The sequence below is a fragment of the Dermacentor andersoni genome, chromosome 5 (genome assembly GCF_023375885.2).
Source record: "Dermacentor andersoni chromosome 5, qqDerAnde1_hic_scaffold, whole genome shotgun sequence".
Lineage (NCBI taxonomy): Eukaryota > Metazoa > Arthropoda > Arachnida > Ixodida > Ixodidae > Dermacentor > Dermacentor andersoni.
The window spans coordinates 96,756,702-96,779,188 of NC_092818.1; the positions used below are offsets into that span (position 1 = coordinate 96,756,702).

Below are 22,487 nucleotides of genomic sequence, written 5' to 3' on the forward strand. Positions count from 1 at the left end.
AGTATGAGGTACGGATCTTAAGAATATATTCGTATGTTTTTAGACGTCCGTGCCGTGAAGGACATTACCAAAACTTACCCGACTTGAATTGTGAACGAAAGTTATCTAGTGAATGTACATTACAGACATGTGCATCAAATGCCCGCTAACGCATTCGCGACGTCATACGCAGGTTATGGCGGTTTTGCACGCGTCGTTACGCTCTGCAGACAGGGGAGTGCGAAGCCGTGCCCTGAGGCATAAAGTACCGGGATCTAAGCGCATTCGGCCGACTGAAACCGACATGCACGGACCTTACTGAGGCTGTAACTTAGGCAGGCGAGGACTGCAAGTGGGGTGCGCATTACGTGGCGCTAGTGGTCAGCTAGTGGCGCAACGATGGAGTTGTCACGTGATCACTCCGCGGCGCTCGTATTCGCAGTAACTTACAACCTACTGAATGGGAGTTAGCAGTAAAACCTCTGTAGAAATGGGTTGCTCCTCTAAAGAAAAAAAAAAAGGGGGGGGGGGAAGCATCGCAGTGCCAGCACTGGGCGAGAATCGCTGTGGAAGGATAAACAGCATTCAGATGTTCTCGAGAGCTCCTCGGTGATTTCTTTCAGTGACGAAGTCGGTGAATTGTGTCGTAAACGAAAAAAATTGGCAGTGGCTTAGCTCGGCTATGCCAGGATATACGTTGCGAAAGCTAAGGCATAGCATGGTTAACCTTGGTTAATCTTGGTGGCAAGTCCAGGTAAGTCTGGTTGTCTACCCAGTCGTTTGGCGTGCTGTTCGTCTGTTTCCTGGGCGATTCGTTTCCTCTTCATCTCGTTCCGATGTCGATTCCAGGCCTCCTCTCCTGCTTATCAGAATTAATCATCGTCATCATCAGCCTGGTTACGCCCACTGTAGAGCAAAGGCCGCTCCCATACTTCTCCAACTACCCCGGTCATGTAATAATTGTGGCCATGTCGTCCCTGCAAACTTCTTAATCTCATCCGCCCACCTAACTTCCTGCCGCCCCCGGCTATGCTTCCCTTCTCTTGGAATCCAGTCCGTAACCCTTAATGACCATCGGTTATCATCCCTCCTCATTACATGTCCTGCCCATGCCCATTCCTTTTTCTTGATTTCAACTAAGATGTCATTAACTCGCGTTTATTCCCTCACCCAATCTGCTCTTTCCTTATCCTTTAACGTTACACCCATAATTCTTCTTTCCATAGCTCGTTGCGTCGTCCTCAATTTAAGTAGAACCCTTTTCATAAGCCTTCAGGTTTCTGCCCCGTAGGTGAGTACTGGTAAGACACAGCTATTATACTTTTCTCTTGAGAGATAATGGCAACCTGCTGTTCATGATCTCAGAATGCCTGCCAAACGCACCCCAGCCCATTCTTATTCTTATGATTATTTCCGTCTGATGATCCGGATCCGCGGTCACTACCTGCAGATTAATTTTTAAACCCACTCTTCTACTTTGCCTCTCCAGGTCAGTGAGCATGCATTGCAGTTGGTCCCCTGAGTTACTAACCAAGGCAATATCATCAGCAAATCGAAAGTTACTAAGGTATTCTCCATTAACTCTTATCCGCAATTCTCCCCAATCCAGGTCTCTGAATACATCCTGTAAACATACTGTGAATAGCATTGGAGAGATCGTATCTCCCTGTCTGACGCCTTTCTTTATTGGGATTTTGTTGCTTTCTTTATGGAGGACTACGGTGGCTGTGGAGCCGCTATAGATATCTTTCAGTATTTTTACATACGGCTCGTCTACACCCTGATTCAGTAATGCCTCCATGACTGCTGAGGTTTCGACAGAATCAAACGCTTTCTCGTAATCAATGAAAGCTATATATAAGGGTTGGTTATATTCCGCACATTTCTCTATCACCTGATTGATATGGGAATAGGGCCTATTGTTGAGTAGCCTTTACGGAACCCTGCCTGCTCCTTTGGTTGACAGAAGTCTAAGGTGTTCCTGATTCTATTTACGATTACCTTAGTGAATAGCTTGTAGGCAACGGACAGTAAACTGATCGGTCTACAATTTTTCAAGTCTTTGGCGTCCCCTTTCTTATGGATTAGGATTATGTTAGCGTTCTTCCAAGATTCCGGTACTCTCGAGGGCATGAGGCATTGCGTATACAGGGTGGCCAGTTTCTCTAGAACAATCTGCCCCCCATCCTTCAACAAATCATCTGTTACCTGATCCTCCCCAGCTGCCTTCCCCTTTTGTATAGCTCCCAAGGCTTTCTTTACTTCTTCCTGCGTTACTTGTGGGATTTCGAATTCCTCTAGACTATTCTCTCTCACAGTATCTTCGTTGGTGCCACTGGTACCGTATAAATCTCTATAGAACTCCTCAGCCACTTGAACTATCTCATCCATATTAGTAATGATATTGCCGGCTTTGTCTCTTAACGCATAATCTGATTCTTGCCTATTCCTAGCTTCTTCTTCACTACTTTTAGGCTTCCTCCGTTTCTGAGAGCATGTTCAATTCTATCTATATTATACTTCCTTATGTCAGCTGCCTTACGCTAGTTGATTAACTTCGAAAGTTCTGCCAGTTCTATTCTAGCTGTAGAGTTAGAGGCTTTCATACATTGGCGTTTCTTGATCAGATCTTTCGTCTCCTGCGACAGCTTACTGGTATCCTGTCTAACGGAGTTACCACCGACTTCTATTGCACACTCCTTAACGATGCCCGTGAGATTGTCGTTCATTGCTTCAACACTAAGGTCCTCTTCCTGAGTTATCAGAATTATCGCCGTCCGTACTGCCGCCTCAGCTGTGGTTGCGGCGCACGCGAGCTCTCCTTTTCAATCCTCCGACATGTTATCAGGCATGCGACGCAGCTGGCGAAGCGAGAGGAGGCGAACGCAACGACGACGAACGCGGCGTGACGTCATGCGCCTCCTCGGAGCACGGCCACGGCGAAATCGCAAGTTCGCGGCCAGTAAAGCTTTCGCTTTAAAACAAATCGCCTAAGAAAGCTGCACGCGGTTAAAGATTCCCCTAGCCATAATATAAGGTGCCATCTGCCCCCACCGCAGACGCCGTACTGCAGCGATGTTTTGAACGTACCGCATAGTCGGGCGCAATTTGCCTGCATGCGTCAGGCGCAGGGCCTCAATGTCGTGCCGACACGGTTGCTTCCCCGCGCGCACCTCGTTCTCGAAGGGTGCCCGAACGAGTCTGGCGTGTTTTCCAGGCCGCGCCGACGGCGTTGCTCACGATCGAGAGATGTGCCCAGCATCTGGGGCCGGTTTAGTCACACGGCTCGGCGGGCTCGGCGCCCCGCGATGGCGGTATCAGGTTCGGCTTTCCGCTGCCGCCGCGTCAAGACGGGAAGCTGAAGAGGCCGCGCAATCTGTCGCGTTCACTTGAGTCATCGCGCTCTTCAGACCGCACTCGGCGACAGCAAGGCGCAGCGCTTTGACAGCGTGTAATCGTTGAGGTCTGCCTTTGCCCAGCCGGTTGCTATCGCGTGCTCGGCCCACATGTTCTTGACTTCCGCGCGAGCTATTACAAGATAGAACATATGGCTGGAATGCAACGTCTTCCTTGTGCGGTACGATACCAAGGAAAACAGGAAGGCCTTTTCCTGGCCTACGTCATTTATGTCATTTTATTGAACAAACAAAATGGTTTTTTTTTTTTTTTTACTGTTGGCTGCATATTGTATAATTGGAAAATTGAAGCAAATGACAAACACCAAACTGCAGGGAACAGACTTGTGCTGTCTGGGTGACGCGGATATCGTGCGTTTCGATCTGCGCTCGAGAGCACTCAGACAGACGCTGGCGTAGCATGCAGGGACATGTGTTGGATATAACGGAGGGTATAAAGTACGAAGCACAGATATAGTGAAGCATCTGAAATCTCTGGTATAGCGAATGAGTTGCACCAGCACCGCGTATATACTGCGGAAGTGTTTGCGAAGTCATTGATAGATTTCTGGCAGTGGAAAAACAGACCGCTGGGACTTCCGGAAGGTATGGCAACTCCTTTACACACGGGTGCTATATTTGGACATTGTCGAGTTCCGCCGTAGGTGCCTGTTTAGTTTTGCAACTCCTCCTCGAGCCGGGTGCGACCTGTTACTAGGGACTGTGAGGGCGCTGCAGTCGAGCTTTGCTCCGAGTGAGCGTGCTCCAAGTGCTCTGCCAGTGATGCCAACGCTAGGGATTTATCCCTAGATTAAGAGGTTTTCGGGTCTGTTTAGGGATTTAGCGTCTTTCTCGAAATATATAGGGATTTTAAAAAATGCAGTTAACTCGCCATTTACGCCGCTATGCATAAGTACTCACGCAGACTTTAGCAAGGTTACTGGAACCAGCTGCTTCTTAACTCTAGCACTACCAGTGGAGGTGGAGCAACGCGCCCGGAGTAGCGGTCGCTAGTACTAGCGGCGCTGTTGTCAGTCACGATTTCTTTCAATTCTGGCATCGTAATAGGAGAAGGTAGAGCAGGTGTCGCTGTTCTCTTGACGGCCGTATGGGGCATATCTTCCGGCGGCCCTGTAATTTAGGCGGTTCTTGTAACTGTTTATTTTTGATCGAAACTCGTGTTTAAAACGCATCGTTTTAGAATCCGTTGTTTGCTCCTCTTCGCGAAAGAGGGCGAATAATTATCGCGGCTGGGTATCACAGTTGTTGCGCAGCGCGTGTAAAAGCTTGGCAAGTTTTATCCTTTGCGCGCTCGAGAACGCATGCTTGGCACCTCATACGTTCATGGTTCCAAGAGCTCTGTATGCAGGAGGCGCATTACCAAAGTGAATGGCAACTTGTGCCATTTATGTGCCATTTACTTTTAAGCGCTCGTCCTGTCTGCTCTTCCCTTCTGATATGTTTGTGTTTCAACGCGAAAGCGTTAAGGAGCTCGTGTCGCAGAAAAGCTGGTGTCGTCGGCGTTGGCCGTGAGCGAAAAATGCCGGAAGGCAATTCATAAATAAAAACAACTTGCAAGAAGGGCTGGGTGGGAATCGAACCAGGGTCTCTGGAGTGTGAGACGGAGACGCTACCACTCAACCATCAGTTCGATGATTCAAAGTGGGACAAAAGCGCTTCTAGTGAATGCGGTGTTGCCTTAGAAACGTGCCGTAGAAAGTTATATTGCAGTGTATATTGGTAATTATGAGCATGTAAATTACAGAAGTCACAGTTAAACGAGTAGCGAAGTACGTTTCCGCTACATTTCTTCTGCGTTTGGTGCACACGCAGAGCCATCTTGCGGCAAACACAGAAGACCCCCTCCTCTCAATGTACGGCGCTGCCTGAACAGGTGGCGCGCCACTCACCCACTTCTCCCCTTCCTCTCATCAAGAGCATGCTGAGTGAATGAGTGGGCAGTGTGAACGGGGTGCGATAACGCTATCACGTTCCACTCTTGAAGGCGAAGCTTAAGCGTCCTTCAATTTTTATTTTGACACTGTGTGTGCTTCGTGGGAACCATGGGAAAAATTAGGAGCATTACATCACATAGCCAGCCTTGTCAAGCCAACGCTTCGTGAAGCCCATACATTTGCTGAGTGGGGGCCCAACACGTGACCCCTTGCGTCAAGATCACGGAGCAAGAATCTAGATTTGCTGAGACATTTGGTTCCCAGTAGCTATGCTAGTAGTTCTTATTCGGTGCGCGCTTGTTCAGCTGCCGTGCCGTGGCTCTGCCTACAGAGCGGGAACACTAAAACCAAACGGCGCACTTTAACGTGCGATCACGTGTTGGGTCACCAGGGTTGGCTTCAATCGCGTTGTGTGATGCTCCTCCTAAAATTTTCCTTCCTCCATGCTCATCACTGTCCGCGTGCACGTCACCGGCTGTCGAGTCCTTTTGCGTCCGGTAGAAGTTCTGCACTCATGGAGACACGAGTACCTGTGACGTGCGGGTCCCCGAGTGTTGATATCATGCCCACGCCTTGGTTCGTAGGCCGACTTTTTTTCGCCTCCTGAAATAAACCTTACTCTTGGTAACATATTCTACGTCATGTTATAGAACTTCACGACGACATGCCGACGTGTTTCATGTCTGTTTCTACTAGCAGGTACTGGAATGGTCCTACTAATGGCACATAATTGCGATTCCTAGGAGCGGGAAGAACGGGTTCCATAATTGAAATTCCATAATCGATTCCATAATTGCGATTCCCGCCTCTAGTAATCGCACATAAGTGCGATTACTAGGGGCGGAAGAACGGGGTCCCTGCACTACCCATTCTCAGCTTTGTGCTGAGGCAGTGTGGTACCTTGTGAAGTGCGAATTGAGGGGCGACCATGGCTAGTTGAAAACTTATACCAATACCCCGCCTGGACGACGGGAAATGCCGTCAGCTGGGGCAGTTATTAAGTGGCCTAAATAAGCCTTGCAATTAAGTACAAAGAGAGAGGACTCACCATCATAGATATTTAGAAAGACCTGCAAGAAAGAAATTGCAAGGGAAAATCTGTATGATAACCCTAAGAGGAGTGCCTTGCTACTTGAGGCCCGAGCTGACTGCCTGAGGACAAAAACGTACTGAAGCAAATATGCAACACAGGACGAGGCATTTGTGTGCTGCAAAAATGGTCCAGAAATGACTCGGCACATCATAATGGAATGCCAGGATGTTGACCCAGCAAGACCTGCAGGGAGTGTCCACCTTCAAAAAGCATTGGAATTGAAAGAAGATAGAAGGATCAACTGGTCAGCAGTAGAGATAAATAAGAGACAATTAGAGTACTGTTGAGAGAAAAGCAGGGAAGAGATTGATGGAACCAGAGTCATTGCAAGTGTAGGTAATGGTACAGTTTAGTAACGGAAGTTTTAAATATGAAAGTTAAGATCGAGTTCAGATAGGCAAAAGACTAGATAGCAATAGATGTAGCAAAACCTGATTAAATTAAGTAGGCAAGGAGACTATTTGTCCTCGCCCCCTTTCAAACCCTAGATGCCAATAAACATCACCACCATCACCATGCTTTACCATCATGCTTTACCCGTGCATGGGACCCACCCGGTGCTTCAAGTGCCACTTCTTCAAGGAACCCCATGAAGTGTCTGAAGACCCTAACTGTCACGAGGAAAGAATGCAAGGACGCTCCCTTTACCACCATGTGTAGCTCTTACCACCATTTTAGACTGCACTATCTTTGGGATTGGCCCATAAAAACGGTTAGACACGAAACATCCTGCATGACTTTACATGGCCATGAAATGGCCTTTGCCTTGCTCCTATGCAGTAATTTCTTACCCATATACTTTACATGACTTCAAGTGAAGGGAAATATTAGAGAAGACACAATTGGGCTAGTTGGTGTGTATTCCAGACTTGAGGCATTGTTCCCGACTTGTGTCCTGTGTGCTTCTCGTTCCACGCCTTTTTAGTGCTAGTTAACAATGTCTCAAGTCTGAAAGTGTTAACAGTCAATAACACATGGTAAAATAAAAACAGAAATATATATTTTTTAAATCTACGTGTTATAATTCATGAAGATCCCTACAACTTATGTCGCACATGTGCTTGCCACAGTCATTATAGCAAAAGAATGCACCTTGAAGAAGCTGAATTAGGTTTTGCTTTACCAGCAAAGAAACTTTAGAACCTCAAGCACATGAATACTAGCTGAGGTAATGTTTTCACAATTACAATGGAAACTACACACAATCACTTCCTATGTATGTTAACAAACCACAAGGTCCAATAAATAATCATTAGACTTTTATTGAGATGAATGTACTTTCTTTCATGCTGTTACAAACACATCATGAATGCCAAAGTACCTGCTCACGTTTCACTAAAATGCCAAGAAATGTCTAGATGGTCTTTAAATACTGTTTGCTATGCTTAAATTGACACAGTCAGAACGTGTGTACGCGGAAGGAGCATGGCAGAGAGGAAAGGCAATGTGAGAAACTCGTTTGGACTTTTCCATCGCACAATACCCTCTGGAGCTGCCTGGGCGTCGCCACATTATCCTCTTGACAGCTGTAATCATTCATGACCCCCCCCCCCGCAACCCCCCTCAGCAAAAGCATTGCAGAAAATGCAGCACTTGCCTTTCTGTGAGCCTGCAAGTCCAGAAGGGAGGTAGATAAAATGGTAGAAAGGAGGGGGGAGATGAGGCAGAGAATAGGTAGAGTCTACCCAGTCGCGAAACGAGGGAGTTACAGCCTTGCCTCTTTTCGCTCGCAGTTCCCAAACAGAGAGACTGGGGGGGACAGGGAAATGGTGATGTGATATGGACACGACAGCAGTTTTGGGCAAACTGAAGCCACAGTACTTTATGTTGGCTATTTCTCAAAAGTAAATACGGCAAATTTATCAAGCGGGAGCGGTCGCATGTGAAATCAACACTTCTGTGCTCGCTGGGTTAGCTTTGTGGCTATCGCATTGCTCGAGGTCGCGGGTTCAATTCCGACTGCTGCAGCCACATTTTTATGGGAGCGAAATACAGGAATGCTAGTGTACTTGGATTTAGGTGCACGTCGAAGAACACCAGAATGTCAAAATTAATCCTGAGTCCACCACTATGGCGTGCTTCATAATCCGATTGTGATGTTTGTGCATACAGCCTCATAATTCGATTAAAGCTCAATACTACTGGCACGATGTGATGTGTCATGTGAGACAATGATAATACTCAACCCTCTTAGAGATAATGGACAATGGTGCACAACAACGCCTCAAGCAAATATGTCTCTCTGTGTGTTGTGTGTACTATGCATACAAACAGCAGTGATGTTTGTCATTAACTCGCCACTCTCTTATTGGACTAGACATAAAAAAAAATTAAATGTTCACCATCAATATAACCGTTAATTATCGTCAATCAAAGCAAGCAGCACAGAAAGCATTGCTTGCATCAATTCCCACAGTGCATGGGATCCGCATAATTTTTTTTGTTTTGACATTGTTTATGCTTGAAAGTTTTCTCTTAATCGCAGCTTTGGACTACGGTAAAAAAAAAAGATAATATGAGCAAGGGCAGTGTAGAGATAGTATTTCTGAACTCTCAATTCCAGGGTCATCTAATGTTCCTCTCTGATTTCCACCCAGAATGATGCATTTGAGTTGGTTTTCAGAGTGGCTTTCTTGTCGCTTGTAAAGCAAGGAGGCAGTGTTCTCCAATTTTGTTAATTCCTTCTTGGATAACATAATAAGTGAGTGTAGTGCTTAAAAAGGTTTGGTGGCATTGCCCCGGCATCCAAACTAAGACCAGTTACAGGTACCAAAAACTCGATTTCAAGAAAAAGAAAAGGTAGAAGCAGGAAAGCGCTTTAGATGACTGCATTAATTTTGATGGCAGCAGTCTGATAAGATAACTCGTAGCGAACTTGGGAGCCATGCACCTCCGTTTGCTTACCAGTGTCAATGCATGTCACTATGCAATGCTTGCAAACTAACTTTGCCCATGTAAAAGCAATTATTTTGGCTAGTAGCAGCAAGAGTCGGGTTCTTAGGATGAACATCACTAATTTCCCTTTCGTTTCAGTGGACGAAGCTCTGCGTGAGGACTCTGTCTCTATCATCATTCTAATTCCTGAATAGATAAAGTAAAAATGTGCATTGTTTTGAGCATATGAAACCCTTAGATTCAGCAGGCATGACTGGCCAGATTTGACATTTCCTCTAGAAGTCTCCCTGGGCCTAATTCTCAGGTTTCTAAAGACCACTAAGCAAGGGCCATAAAATACTTCATTTCATTTGAAAATTCTTAGGCAGCACTACAGACTTATCATGCCGTGAAAATGCCCCCCCCCCCCCCCCCCAAAAAAAATTACATTTAGAGTAATCACCCTTCAGTTGGCAATTGGCAACAGTGACATGGTGTCATTTTGGACTACCTAGGCGCTGCTTTCAGCCTATAAGCACTTACACACCCTGCATCTCAGGCATTCTTGGATGAGAAATGGAAGAGGCCTAGGGTGGCATGATGCTGACCAAGATGCAGGTTTCTGTAGCCATCAGCCAAGGCTTCCGCTGGCCACATTAGTGTGAAATACTATCTTCTTCCGTGGCACTATGGAAGGGAAAGGAGGCTCAATGTTAATGATGTTGCAATAAACCTGAATATTGTAGTGGTTATTGTGCTGCTCAAAGTGGCCACCTGATGCATATGATTGCAGCAACTGCCATTCTATGTAGCCAGGTAATCTCGAGGACTCAGCTAGCCCAACTGTAGCCTTCAAGTATTTGACGAGTATAGGCATGTTGCGGTCACGTTGGGCTCGATTTTGGGCGTTTTGTCTTATTTTTCTGGCATAAACTTTTTTTCTTTTGTGTTGATGTGGCAGAAATTAAATACACGTATACAGGTTCGTGTGTTCCCTTTCCAAGTGGCAACTGGCAAGCAGCACAAAGTACAGTGATTATCAGAGGAGTGAGCTCGCATAGCGTTAATCTTTTATGGGATGTAATGGTGCATCAAGAATTTGAAGGGTGAACACGGTGTGCTAGTGTGTGGATCTTTCGTGCGTTAACGTCCAGCATATTTCGATGGTAGAGTCTTGAAAGCAAAAACTTGCTCTCTGATGAGTTGCCAATGTAATCTTGCTTTCTTATTGAAAAAATTTTTTTATGTTTTTGGGCATGGGTTTTTCGGGGTTCAGTGTATTGCTAAAGAAAAATGACCGAAGTTGTAGTGAGAGGATTTTGTTTGCTAGTACTTGTTGGTGCAAATAATTTTTTTCTTGCATGCCTAGCAGATAGCATCACATGATATAATTGAAGCAAGGGAAAGTCAGCCCAGCACTACATAATGTCGAGCTAGGCTTTAGTGTATCGTCCCCCAAAAATAGGTGTGACAGCAACATGTGGCTGCTGCGCTCGCATGTTGCACTGAAGATAATGTAAACCCAAGTTGGGCAAGGATACTAGTAGAAAATGTGCACAACGCAGTTAGCAAAGCACACAAACAAGTGTGCGTTGATTAAAACCTGCAATCATCAAAGTTTACCAAGCGCAGCTTAGGTTAAGAGGTTGTATATACGTTGGTGTCTCCACAATAAACACCAGTATATTCTTCACTTCATATTTGATGTGTGACATGTGCCCTTAGCTTTGTATAATGCTGATTTTCCAATGTATTCAATATAGTGTGGTGTTCTACTTAGTGTATTCCTATTACATATACAAGTCACTTGCCTTATGTGCTGCTAAAATCTTTGAGAGGCTTAGGGAAGTCACGCAGCCCTAATGTAGTTTCGTGCTTATCTTCCTCACCACGCCCTGTACAAGTTGTGAGAAATGGACTCAGTATTCTGTTACTTATACACACATCATATTAAAATATTCTGGTGTCTCTAACAACTGCCTTCCCATTTCTTTTGTTTCTGCTGCAGGTGGAGATGAACCTCAGGTGAAATGCTCCAGCAAGGGTGGAACCCTACTGTTCCAAAGTCCAAGGAAAGCTGTGACTGAAGCTAGTCATACAGGCCACTGAGGCAACCAGCCACCACCAACCGGGCAGCCATCATGATGGCTGTTTATGCTTCCACGCTTAGGCATATTTTGTGAGTACCAAAGGCTCATTTAGAAGGCTTGTAAGGGGAAAGGCAGAAGTTATGCTGACACATAGTGCACTATTTTTCTTTCGACACAATTTTCAGTCTGTCAGTGTCTTGCCTCTTTCGTGGGGCTCTTCAAATGCTGCGAGCACACTCCACACAGGTGCATGTCCGACTGATAAAAGCGAGAACACACACTCTTCTAGCTGACAATGAATAAAAGTTTCACACCTCAAATAGGTGCTTCTGCAATCAGGCCATAGTTTATTCGAAGTCGGATATGCTGGACCCTAATTCTTCAGTGCTAGTGGGGCAAAGCTGGCTGCGGTTGGGAGGCCACATTTAGTGAACCTTTCTTTGCAGCATCCGTAGGCGCATGTGCTGTGGTCTGTGGTGGCACTGTGGTACATGCAGCTATTAATGCGATTGAAGTCCTTAGCCTGCCTCCCCCACTATACATATTGTAAATAAAGGTGTCTTCATCAATACGGCTTGTCACTACATTACTTTAATGTTAATCACATTAACATTGACATTAATCATGTGATGGGTTCTGCTGGAATTTTATAATTGTTGCTATGCAATGCAGCTAACGTACAAAGCATCTCAAAGCACTGGATTGCATGAGGAAAATTCTTAAGAGTGCCTTTTCTTTCTTTTATTTAATTGCCTCTTGCACCCATGCAGCCACTTATCGGTGCAGGAAATGATGGCCACATTTCATTTCTGCTCTTTGAACTTCGCACCTTAGCACCTGGCCCGATGGTTCAGTTGTATAATCGCCGTGATGTCTTGGTGGCTATGGCATTCTACTGCTGAGCATGGGGTCGCTGGCTTGATTCCCGAGCATGGCGGCTGGACTCAGAGGAGGTGGAATGCAGAAACGCCCATGCACCGTGCTTTGGTCGCACCCAAAAGAATCCCACGTTGTCAAAATAAATTGAAGCACTTCCACTACAGTGCTTGGCATAGCCATAGCATGCTCTGCAGCTTCTGGACATGAAGCTCCGCACAGTTTCATGTATTTGTGTGACATCCCAGGTTTTGCAGCACATCAATCCATTCAGGACAATTTTCTGCAAATTTTCCATTTTCAGCACCCACTTACTGATAGGGAACAGGATGCAAACACACCTCCATGCTAGGATTTGAGTGCATGTAAAAAAAAACTATGCCTGGGCCATAGTGCCCCCATGGTCCCAGTATAACACTGGACTGTAAAGCCCTATTCATAATTGTTTTTCTGCACAGAGCATATGCAAAAGTTATCATGTGCACTTATCACTATTATTCTAATGCAGCATGCCTAATTTTTATTTACTACCATTTATTCGCAACTAGCTCGCTGTCATGTGGTGCCACAGTCTACTTATTCCATATCTTCTGAACATTCAATTTCTGTTGGCTTTCTCCGAGTCAGCAGGCTACATACTTCCTGTTTGCCGTAAAGTCTACAATGCCTAGAATAACACAGCTCGTGCGAAAATTTAGAGGCGGTGTTATCACCTGTCTGTTGTGTTTGTGTCATTTTCTTTCAGACCAAGCCTCTCTACTGATGATGAAAACTTCTTATTTTGTCTTTGAAAAGTGCAGTTGGCTAACGATTCCTTAAAACTCCTTCAGTGTTTTTTGAAAGGAACTCTCTACCATTTGAATGATACTTCGAATGATACCAAAGCGTATCATTCAAAGTATCTACTTGTGCAGTGGTTTCTCTAGCAAACGAGTAGAAACTCCGAAAATAAAATTTTTCTGTCTGCATAGTCTCCTAAAATGGTTTACGGATGCTTGCAACACTGATTACCATATGTGATAGCAAAGCCATGCCTATAAAAGGGAAAAGCCGAAAGCGCGTCGGGTTTCTGTAGGAAGAGTTAGTTTGTGTCGAACACTGAAATTGTCACCCTAGTAGCCGTCCTCGGCACATAATCAGTTGCACGAGTCATTTGGATTTTTTTCTTTCTTGGTCATCTATTACATGGTGTGTTTCCTACAGGCACAGTCTGTATAGTCAGTACAAGCCTAAACTGGTATTGTGACAATGCCAGCATGTCTAAAAAAGTGCAGGCAACGCACTTTCAACATCCTGAAAAATACCACAACCATCGCCCCACTCCAACGACACTACTCGCACTGTTGCATGTCACCGTGTCAAGAGGGCATACTTGAGGACCCATGAATGCACCAAACTGTTCACCTGCACACTTTTCAATATGTTCTAAATGGAAATAAGAAAGAAATTACTCTCCGACACAAAGAAAAGTTAGAAGTGCATAAAATATCATTTCAGGTAATGCATTAACGTAACCAAGCAAAATAACTCTCCCAGCACAGGGTTTTGATTACAGGAAAAGAAGGAAAAAAACAACTGAAGACATGATGCTGCATTTTTTCACCTTTTGAAGTTCACCATGTATGTGTTAAAATGTAGTGATCACTGTTGATAGATCCAAACATTCATGCTGGCCAAATATTTTAACTTAAGTGAGAGAAACTTAAACACTTCTAACCAATAATTAAATGAATCTATAAAAAAGTTTTTCTTGCTTTCACTGTTTCAGATGGGCATCTATTGCACTCATTGTTGTGTTCCCAACTTCTTTTACATTGGAGAATGGACCGAATGTTTGTACAAAGCAAGAAACGTGAGTACTCAAATTTTTAGCATGCAAGCTTTCAGTTTGCGACTATTCACAGAGGCATTATTTATGCTATCTCAGCATTAGAGTACAGAACCGTGTTAGAACATGGCTCCTGTCTTGTCTCTGTTCAGGTACCTTACCACCGTTCGGGTTTCATACAACAAACCTTACCAAATTCGTACCTATACGTGGTGTTTAGCTTTCCCACCGCGATGCTCCAAGTACAGGTATGTATATTTTTTTCACAGCACTTGGTTAATTCTTGGAATTCCCCTTTAGTTTTGAGTTACAGCTGTATCACATGAAATACAGCAGTGACCACTTGTCAGGCTGCCTTGCCAGCTGTTGCTCTTAAACATGGGTATTTGTTCTTTTTTCCATCAGGATTGCTCATACGGTTGCTTACAAGACAGAAGTTAAAGAAAGCACTCGTACTGTCAAGGTCTGCTGCAAAGGTTTTGTGGAGACTGCTGATGGCTCCCGATGTTTGCGTAAGTAGTCTTGGCATTACTGTTTTGCACAAGCAATATATTCACATGTGGAGTTGGGCATGTCGTGTGATATGCAGAATCAGATAACCAGTGGTCTATTGAGCAGCAAAATGGATACTATAGGAGGGGAAATGCATTTGAGGGTGGCAGAGAATTAGTCATGAAATGTTAAAAATTCATAGCCATGCGGTAGGTTTGGCTGCTTCAGGAGGGGTATTGGTGGAGATCTCTATCAAAGGGCTTTGTCATCATCCTTTTTATGGCAATGTTTACACACAATCGGCTTCTATTAAATGAACAGCACATAATCTGTGCCACCTTTTCATGTGACCATGTTCTAAAGTCTTTAGACACACACTTCATAAGCAACCCTATTACTGCAAATATCTGGTAATTTGAACAGCTTGTTGCTCAGTAGCCCGGTTAACAGAAAGCAACAATGTCACAAAATGCCAACAGATTGTGAACCAGATGTTGATACTGTATCAATACAGTATTCGTACCTATACCAAAAATAGCATGTACTAACATGAGAAATAACAGATAATTACTGCAATCCTGAAGTGGAACAGTAACTGTGTTTTCCTTAGCAATGTATTCCGTCTTTAATTGGTTTTGCAACAGTTAATATTTCTGTATCTTCAACGACCTAAATATTCTTAAAAGAAGTGCAAGAATGGGCTGATTATTTTTTTTTTTTTTAGTCGTTAGCCTGTGTGCTTCATTTCTGTTTCCCTCATCAACATGCTTCAGCACTTTGCAACAACCCATGCATTCATGGAACCTGCTCCAGTCCTGAAACCTGCGAGTGTCAGCCCGGCTGGGGCGGCCCTACCTGCAACTTCTGTGAGTACTCCACTGTAACCTGTCCTGTTAGCGTACTTTTCTGGTCACATCTTTGCCACGTTGGTAGGTCTTGATTACACGTGTATAATCATAAATTTCCTTTGGGTTGCTCGGAGTGGGCAATGAAAGCTTAATTGGTGGGCTAGTTTTTCTTAACAGTCACTCAGTGGCTGTAGCATTCAGCTGCTGAACACAAGGTCACAAGTTCAGTTCCTGGCCACAGCAGTCACAGTCCAGTAGTAGAAACTAGGACAGAGATTTTGGCGTGCGTTAAAGAAACTGAGGTGGTCTAAATTCATGTCACGCAATCCACAACGACGTATTTTGTAATGCACAATTAGTATTGGGATGTCTTAAGTGGCAACAAGAACCTACCTCGGGCATATTTTTGCCATGCTATTTCTGTGCCTGTTCCAAGCTGTCCAATGCATACATTGTAATCATGGCTAAAGTATGGTTTATGCGGTTGCCACTTAAGTTACAAGAAGAGCATTCTAACAATTCCAATATGGGGAATGACACTCCACGGGAAATGACACTGCATCGAAAATGTGCCACAAATATATTGCATGTGATTGCTTTTGCAGTCCTCCATATCAAGCCAGGATCCCTATTCTTCCACCATTTAATCGATGGTTGTTTAGCAGTAAAGGAAAAGTCACCTTTTTCTGATAGGCTTCAGTTCGCGGTAGGTAAATGTCTTGCCATGACTTGGAAGCCACACAACGAAGCAAAATTTCTCACCACCCAAACATATAACCTGTGATCACTTGTGAGCACTTATGTTTGCATGATCACCACAGTTGGTACACCTCTTGACTCCAGCCACTTTGCCTCAGTAGTAAGAAATAAATGATCTTCTTTAATGGATCTTGTGGTTTTTAAATTATTCGAATGACTGCTTAATATGATGCCATTTTATATGTGGTTGTTTAAAGAGTTTGCTCTAAAGCGCGAGCACTTGGTGTGCTGTCTTTTATTTAGTACTTTCTAGTTACCTTCACACTTTGTCAAGTGAGCAATGCACCAAAATCTGAAATGTCTCTGCTTCTCTTTTCTCCTTCTCTCTCTTTTCCTGGAAACATCAGTGATATACAGTAAGTCCTCCATTGTGTAAATGTCAATGCTTGTTAAGGAATGACAGCAATTTCAATTTCTTCTGAATGTGCAGCAAAGCAAAACAAAATTTTCTTTTCCTGCCTAGTGAAATTCACTTTAAGATACAACTCAGCTCTGCTAACCCTAATTATTTTTGATTAGTTTTAAATGACTGTGACATGAAATGAATGAAGGTGTTGTAAATTTTTCCTGTATAAATGTCCCCAGCTTTTTTTTTTTTTATCGAGCAGTAGTCGAGTAGCCATTGAAGTGTTGTCATTCGAGGTGTTTCTCTTGCTTTCATAACTCTACATTTGACCTCATTTGGGTATGTTCTTAAGTAAGGCCATATCTTTGATTTAGTTCACTTGACTGGAACCAATTACCACCCTGTGCCATATTGTGCTAACATTTGGCATGTAGCATGTACGGGCAATCTGTAGTTACATATTCTGACAATGTGTCAGGCTATTCAGTAAGGTGTGAAGAGCTTCTTTTCTCACCGAAGTGTTGAGTGAATTAATGTGATCAAACGAATGTGATCAAATGAGTGATCACCTTTTTTTCCCACAGCCTGTCCAGATGGCAAGTGGGGTAAAGCTTGCCATAGGGACTGCCCATGCAAAAATGGCGCCAGGTGTGACCCAGTGAGTGGAGCCTGCTCTTGCAAGCCAGGTCAGTCTTCTTAGCTTGTTTTATTGTGACTATACGACGTTCGAATGCTCTAGGCGCATTCACACGTGCTGTCCCGCTGACGATGCATGCACGGCTTGTGTCTGTAGCATTAGAAGGTCTTTAAAATCGCGAAGTGCATTTGGCTGCAAAAATGACAAAGCAAAGTTGATGCATGGTCAATGCTACATATTCTGGCTTCTGCTGCTGGCATGAACACTGTGCGCAAGCTACTGTAAGCACACCACTGTTCTCAATAAGCTGCATTGTGTATACTTTGGTCTGAGCAGTAAACATCAAGCTAACATTATCTAATATTTCATTGTGCACTGACTAATGTTGACAGTTTCTCGTTGGTCTCATCTTGTGCATCATAAAGGTGTGACATCTTCAACACCACTGACAGCGCTCATCATGCCAATGTTGCGAGATGGCTGGTTTCTGCCAGGGTGCTGTTACTTCTGCCCAGTAGGAGTTGCTTTGTGTGCTCAGTTGTGCCAAAATGGGCCACTCGCATATAATTAGAGCACTATCTGAGGAGTTCAAATGCAATGGCAAACTGTGGTGTTGCTGTAATTGCTTTGCCCTTTTGTGCTTTGCCTTTTTGAGGAAACTGCCAATTTTTACTCAATGTAGATTGTAGTACCATCAACATTGAGTTGCTTCCTCTTTAAAAGGGCACTGCAACACTTTTCGAGCACAGTAAGAAGACATCTGTAATGTGTAGGCAATGTTTTCATGAACACGCAAGCCGAATATTATTCCACTGCACGCTGAAGGGAGCCTGCAATCTCTCATAAAACAAAAAGTTCAATCCCATGGAAGGGCCGCACCGTGTCAAAATTGTAAAAAAAAAAAGAGAAAGAAGAAGAAGAAAAAAAAGTGCGGCCCTTACATGAGTTTATACAGGATATTTATTGAAAGGCATCATACTTACTCCGGTGTGTTCTCAGTTTCCAATAGAAGGTGTTGCAAGGCCCCCATAAAGGGACATTAAAGAGGAATGTTAAGCTACTCTGTGTTAGTGACCAGAGTCCTGGTACGCCAGAGAGGACACAATAATTAAACACAAGATCGGAGTTGCCACTCTAACTTCTCCTGATGTCTTGAGATTTGGACAGCATTCACTCCAGAGTAGCTAACAGGTTAATAATAAACAAGGTACTCTGTATAGGGACTGAAGAATAAGCATAGTGATTCATTGAAGCTGTTTTCTAAACAAGAACAACTTAAGCATGCAAAAATACTCTGAAATTCCTGGTTCCATACTGTTGTTGCAAAAAACTAGCCGCAAAAATAATAAAACAACTTTTGCCTACGTTTTCTCCACTCACGTCTTGCTGATTTGCTAGGCAGCCACATAATCGGTATCGGTATATATGAGTGGCTATTTTGCCTACAAAACTTTCTGCATTTACTTGGGAAGCCTCGTTTATGTATAAGCCAAAAAGTGGGCCAGATGTACTATTTACAGAATCTCCTGCAACAACTAAAAAATTAAGGCCTCCAAAGAACATTCCTTTTTCTGATGCTATCTCAGAAATAGTATGTTGACACTGGAGTGCTGCAAATTCGTGGCACCTGCGTGGCTTGGTTGTGCAGCAAGTGCGGTATCACATGATCGCCTTGGTTGGGCTGTTCTCCTTCCAGGATGGCAAGGTATTGATTGCAACGAGCCGTGCGACAGCGGAAAGTACGGCTACGAGTGTGGACAGTTGTGCCGCTGCGAGAATGGTGCCCTTTGTGACCACATATCAGGGGCCTGTACCTGTGCTCCTGGGTACACAGGACCTTTGTGAGTGTTTACTCTGTCCTCTGGTTTTAGGAACTTGTTTGACTGAGACACCAGGTTGTAATGGGTAAAAAAAATTTTTTTCTGTGATGAAAAACTGTGTTCTTGGATGTTGCAAATGGGCTGTAAATTTTATCCTGTGCTGTATTCCACAATAGCTCTCGTAGCTTCTGTAATTTTGAACCAAATTCAGGCAGTGTTATTATTTTCCTTTACAATCTTATGGTGCATCACGTAACAAATGTGCAGAATTATGTGTGTTTTTGTCTTACCATAGAAAGCTGCTTTTGTGTTGCACATCTAGTTGTGAGAGTGGTAAACATTTTTTCTCGTGTTTGGCATGAATTTAATTTGTTTTCAATTGGTGAAAAGCACAGGTCGCATTATCTGTGACTGTAGATATGCTGTTTTATTTATCCTCAGGAATATGCATGTTTATGCGACTACAATATTGACGTCCTAGCTTGCTTCCTTTTAATTTGCACCTTTTCAGAAACATCTGTCGTTTGTGTCTTGTTCTGTTGGGCTGCAATAAAATGTTCCGGTTACACCACACTGATACATTCATTTTCTGTTTTCCATCAGGTGCCATGAGCTGTGTCCAGCTGGGACTCATGGAGACCAGTGTTCCAACAAGTGCAACTGCCAGAATGGAGGCACTTGTGACCCTGTCACTGGACGCTGCTTCTGTCCTGAGGGATGGACAGTAAGTCATGTTTACGGTGCACGAGGCTGTCCGATATCTGCACTGACATTTAATGCGTTGTAACCTTCTATGGCATCTTACACTTGGTACTTGTGCATAGAACAAGAGCTTCTGTAAATGTGTTTCAACATTTCGATGCCATTGCAGTAAATGACACTAAGCAAACATTCTTATGTTTCATCATGAAACTGCAGCATACAGTCATGTGATATTTGCCGAGCATAAATTTTGCACACGAAGAGGGAACACAAATGCATGCACACGCACAATGCTAGAATACATAGGAGCAACAGTAATTGTGTGGTGTGTGATACGTAGACACAAACATTTGCACACAGTTTGTGGATGAGTGAGTTATCGTGATTGGCTGGCACATGTATACAGGCTGCCATAGAAGTGCACTTGCCAGTGCATTCCTTGCCTGTCACCAATCATAGCTTATGTGCTGGAAAAAAAAATGTAATTTAAAGGACACTGTATTATTCAGGTAACCATGGTATAAAGGTAACGTAACCACCGTACAAAGGCAACTATTGGCTTTATATGGTGGTTATTTGTTTCTGTAGCTGAGCAACTACTGAAAGTGACAGCTTCAAACTTCTACCATGCTTTATCACCATAAGAAAGCTGATACTCTTATGTATGGCCCTTGGAAGTATATATTGAGTGTGGGGCAAAAACTAGGAAATGGAAGGGAGGGCTGGCTCATTTTGCTTACACAAACTTTTTTTTGTAATTGTTAAGTTACCACAATGGAAACTGGGGGCACTCAGCCCCACTGAATATATTTCTTGCTCTCACTGCATAGCCCCTGCATATATTGACATGCGTACTAGTTTATATTGTTACGTAGGAAGACGCAGACGAAAAGCTATGTACAAATATATTTACAAGGAAAATACGCTGCGCTTGGCCAAGAGGCAACAGCCCGCGCTAGCTTCTAATCGTCGTCGTCGTCTTCACACTGCTGGCCTTTCGTGATCGCGCATATTGTGCCGTAGCACTACCCCCGGCTGCAAAAGCGCCGTCCCGGAGCGACTAAACATCGGACTCTGAAGCAGTGTAGTAGGCCTTGAGCCTACTGACGTGTACGACATCACTAGATGCCACAGGAGAGGACGAGGTTGAGGCCACAGGAGCAATTTCGTAAGTCACAGGCGTCACCTGGCGCAGCACGCGGTAGGGCCCTGTGTATCACGAAAGGAGCTTCTCTGAAAGTCCGACGTGACGAGAGGGCGACCACAGGAGCACGAGCGCACCAGGTGAAAACTGTACGTCACGATGGCGGGCGTTGTACTGACACTGCTGAGTGGTCTGTGAGGCCGTCAGTCGAGCACGGGCAAGCTGGCGTGCATGGTCAGCGAGGGCTATGGCGTCGCGCGCATACTCGCTTGTTGAGACCGCAGCAGGAGGAAGTGCCGTGTCTAGGGGCAAGGTAGGTTCGCGACCGTACAGTAGATAAAAGGGAGAAAATCCGGCGGTGTCGTGCCGGGAAGAATTGTACGCAAATGTTACGTAAGGAAGGGCAATGTCCCAGTCGTGGTGGTCCTTGGAAACGTACTTGGCCAGCATATCGGTAAGAGTACGGTTTAACCGCTCTGTCAGGCCATTGGTTTGAGGATGGTATGAAGTAGTCAGTTTGTGTTGAATGGAGCAGGAACGCACAATGTCAGCGATAACTTTCGAGAGGAAGTTTCGACCACGGTCAGTGAGCAGCTGTCGCGGGGCGCCATGAAGCAAGATAATGTCACGCAAGAGAAAGTCCGCGACGTCAGTGGCGCAGCTGGTAGGGAGAGCCCGAGTGATAGCGTATCGGGTGGCGTAATCAGTCGCGACGGCTACCCATTTGTTCCCAGAAGATGACGTGGGAAAGGGACCGAGCAGGTCTAATCCAACACGAAAGAACGGTTCCACAGGGACGGTGATCGGCTGGAGATGACCGGCAGGTAGCACCTGAGGTGTCTTCCGACGCTGGCAGGGATCACAGGCAGCAACATAGCGTCGAACGGAGCGAGCGAGACCAGGCCAATAGAAGCGGCGGCGGACGCGGTCGTACGTGCGGGTTACCCCAAGATGTCCTGAAGTGGGTGCGTCATGCATCTCAAAGAGCACAGTCTGTCGTAGCTGTTTTGGCACGACAAGAAGAAGGTCAGAGCCGTCAGGGAGGAAGTTCCTTCGATACAGAATGCCACCCTGGAGGACATATCGGCGAACGGATGCGTCGGTAGGTGTAGAGCGCAGACGCTCGATAAGTGCTCGCAGCGATAGGTCTCGGTACTGCTCATCGGCGATGTTACCGAAGGCAGAGACAGAGAAAATGCCGTTGGCGCTACTACTGTCGGCGTCGTCAGGCTCGTCGACCGGGTAGCGAGACAGGCAGTCAGCGTCCTTGTGTAGTCGGCCAGATTTATAGGTGACAGTATACGAATATTCTTGGAGGCGTAAGGCCCAGCGACCAAGTCTTCCTGTAGGATCTTTCAGTGAGCATAACCAGCAAAGCGCGTGATGGTCTGTGACAACGGAAAAGGATCGGCCATATAAGTATGGGCGGAATTTCGCAACCGCCCAAACTAGGGCCAGACACTCACGCTCAGTGATGGAATAGTTGCGCTCCGCGGGTGAGAGGAGCCTGCTGGCGTAAGCGATAACACGGTCGTGGCCACGCTGGCGTTGTGCCAGTACTGCTCCAATTCCGTGACCGCTGGCATCAGTACGGACTTCGGTAGGCGCAGAAGGATCGAAATGGGCCAAAACGGGAGGCGTTGTGAGAA

The 22,487-nt window shown here is 45.0% G+C and overlaps 1 protein-coding gene and 1 non-coding gene across 3 annotated transcripts in view; both read left to right on the forward strand.

Annotated features, from left to right (window-relative positions):
- drpr (multiple EGF like domains draper) overlaps window positions 1–22,487 on the forward strand; it is a 107,381-nt gene that overhangs the window by 55,252 nt on the left and 29,642 nt on the right. For both annotated transcript variants that reach the window (XM_050178253.3, XM_050178254.3), the window contains exons 2-9: window positions 11,305–11,475; window positions 14,031–14,114; window positions 14,243–14,338; window positions 14,496–14,602; window positions 15,356–15,448; window positions 17,120–17,221; window positions 18,869–19,013; window positions 19,596–19,716. In XM_050178253.3, the coding sequence (XP_050034210.1) occupies window positions 11,438–11,475; window positions 14,031–14,114; window positions 14,243–14,338; window positions 14,496–14,602; window positions 15,356–15,448; window positions 17,120–17,221; window positions 18,869–19,013; window positions 19,596–19,716 (786 nt within the window). In that variant the 5' untranslated portion in view covers window positions 11,305–11,437. The remainder of the gene's footprint in view (window positions 1–11,304; window positions 11,476–14,030; window positions 14,115–14,242; window positions 14,339–14,495; window positions 14,603–15,355; window positions 15,449–17,119; window positions 17,222–18,868; window positions 19,014–19,595; window positions 19,717–22,487) is intronic.
- On the forward strand, window positions 6,204–6,345 carry LOC126532548 (U4 spliceosomal RNA). Its single transcript, XR_007599818.1, has one exon. It is a non-coding gene; the product is annotated as a U4 spliceosomal RNA (small nuclear RNA).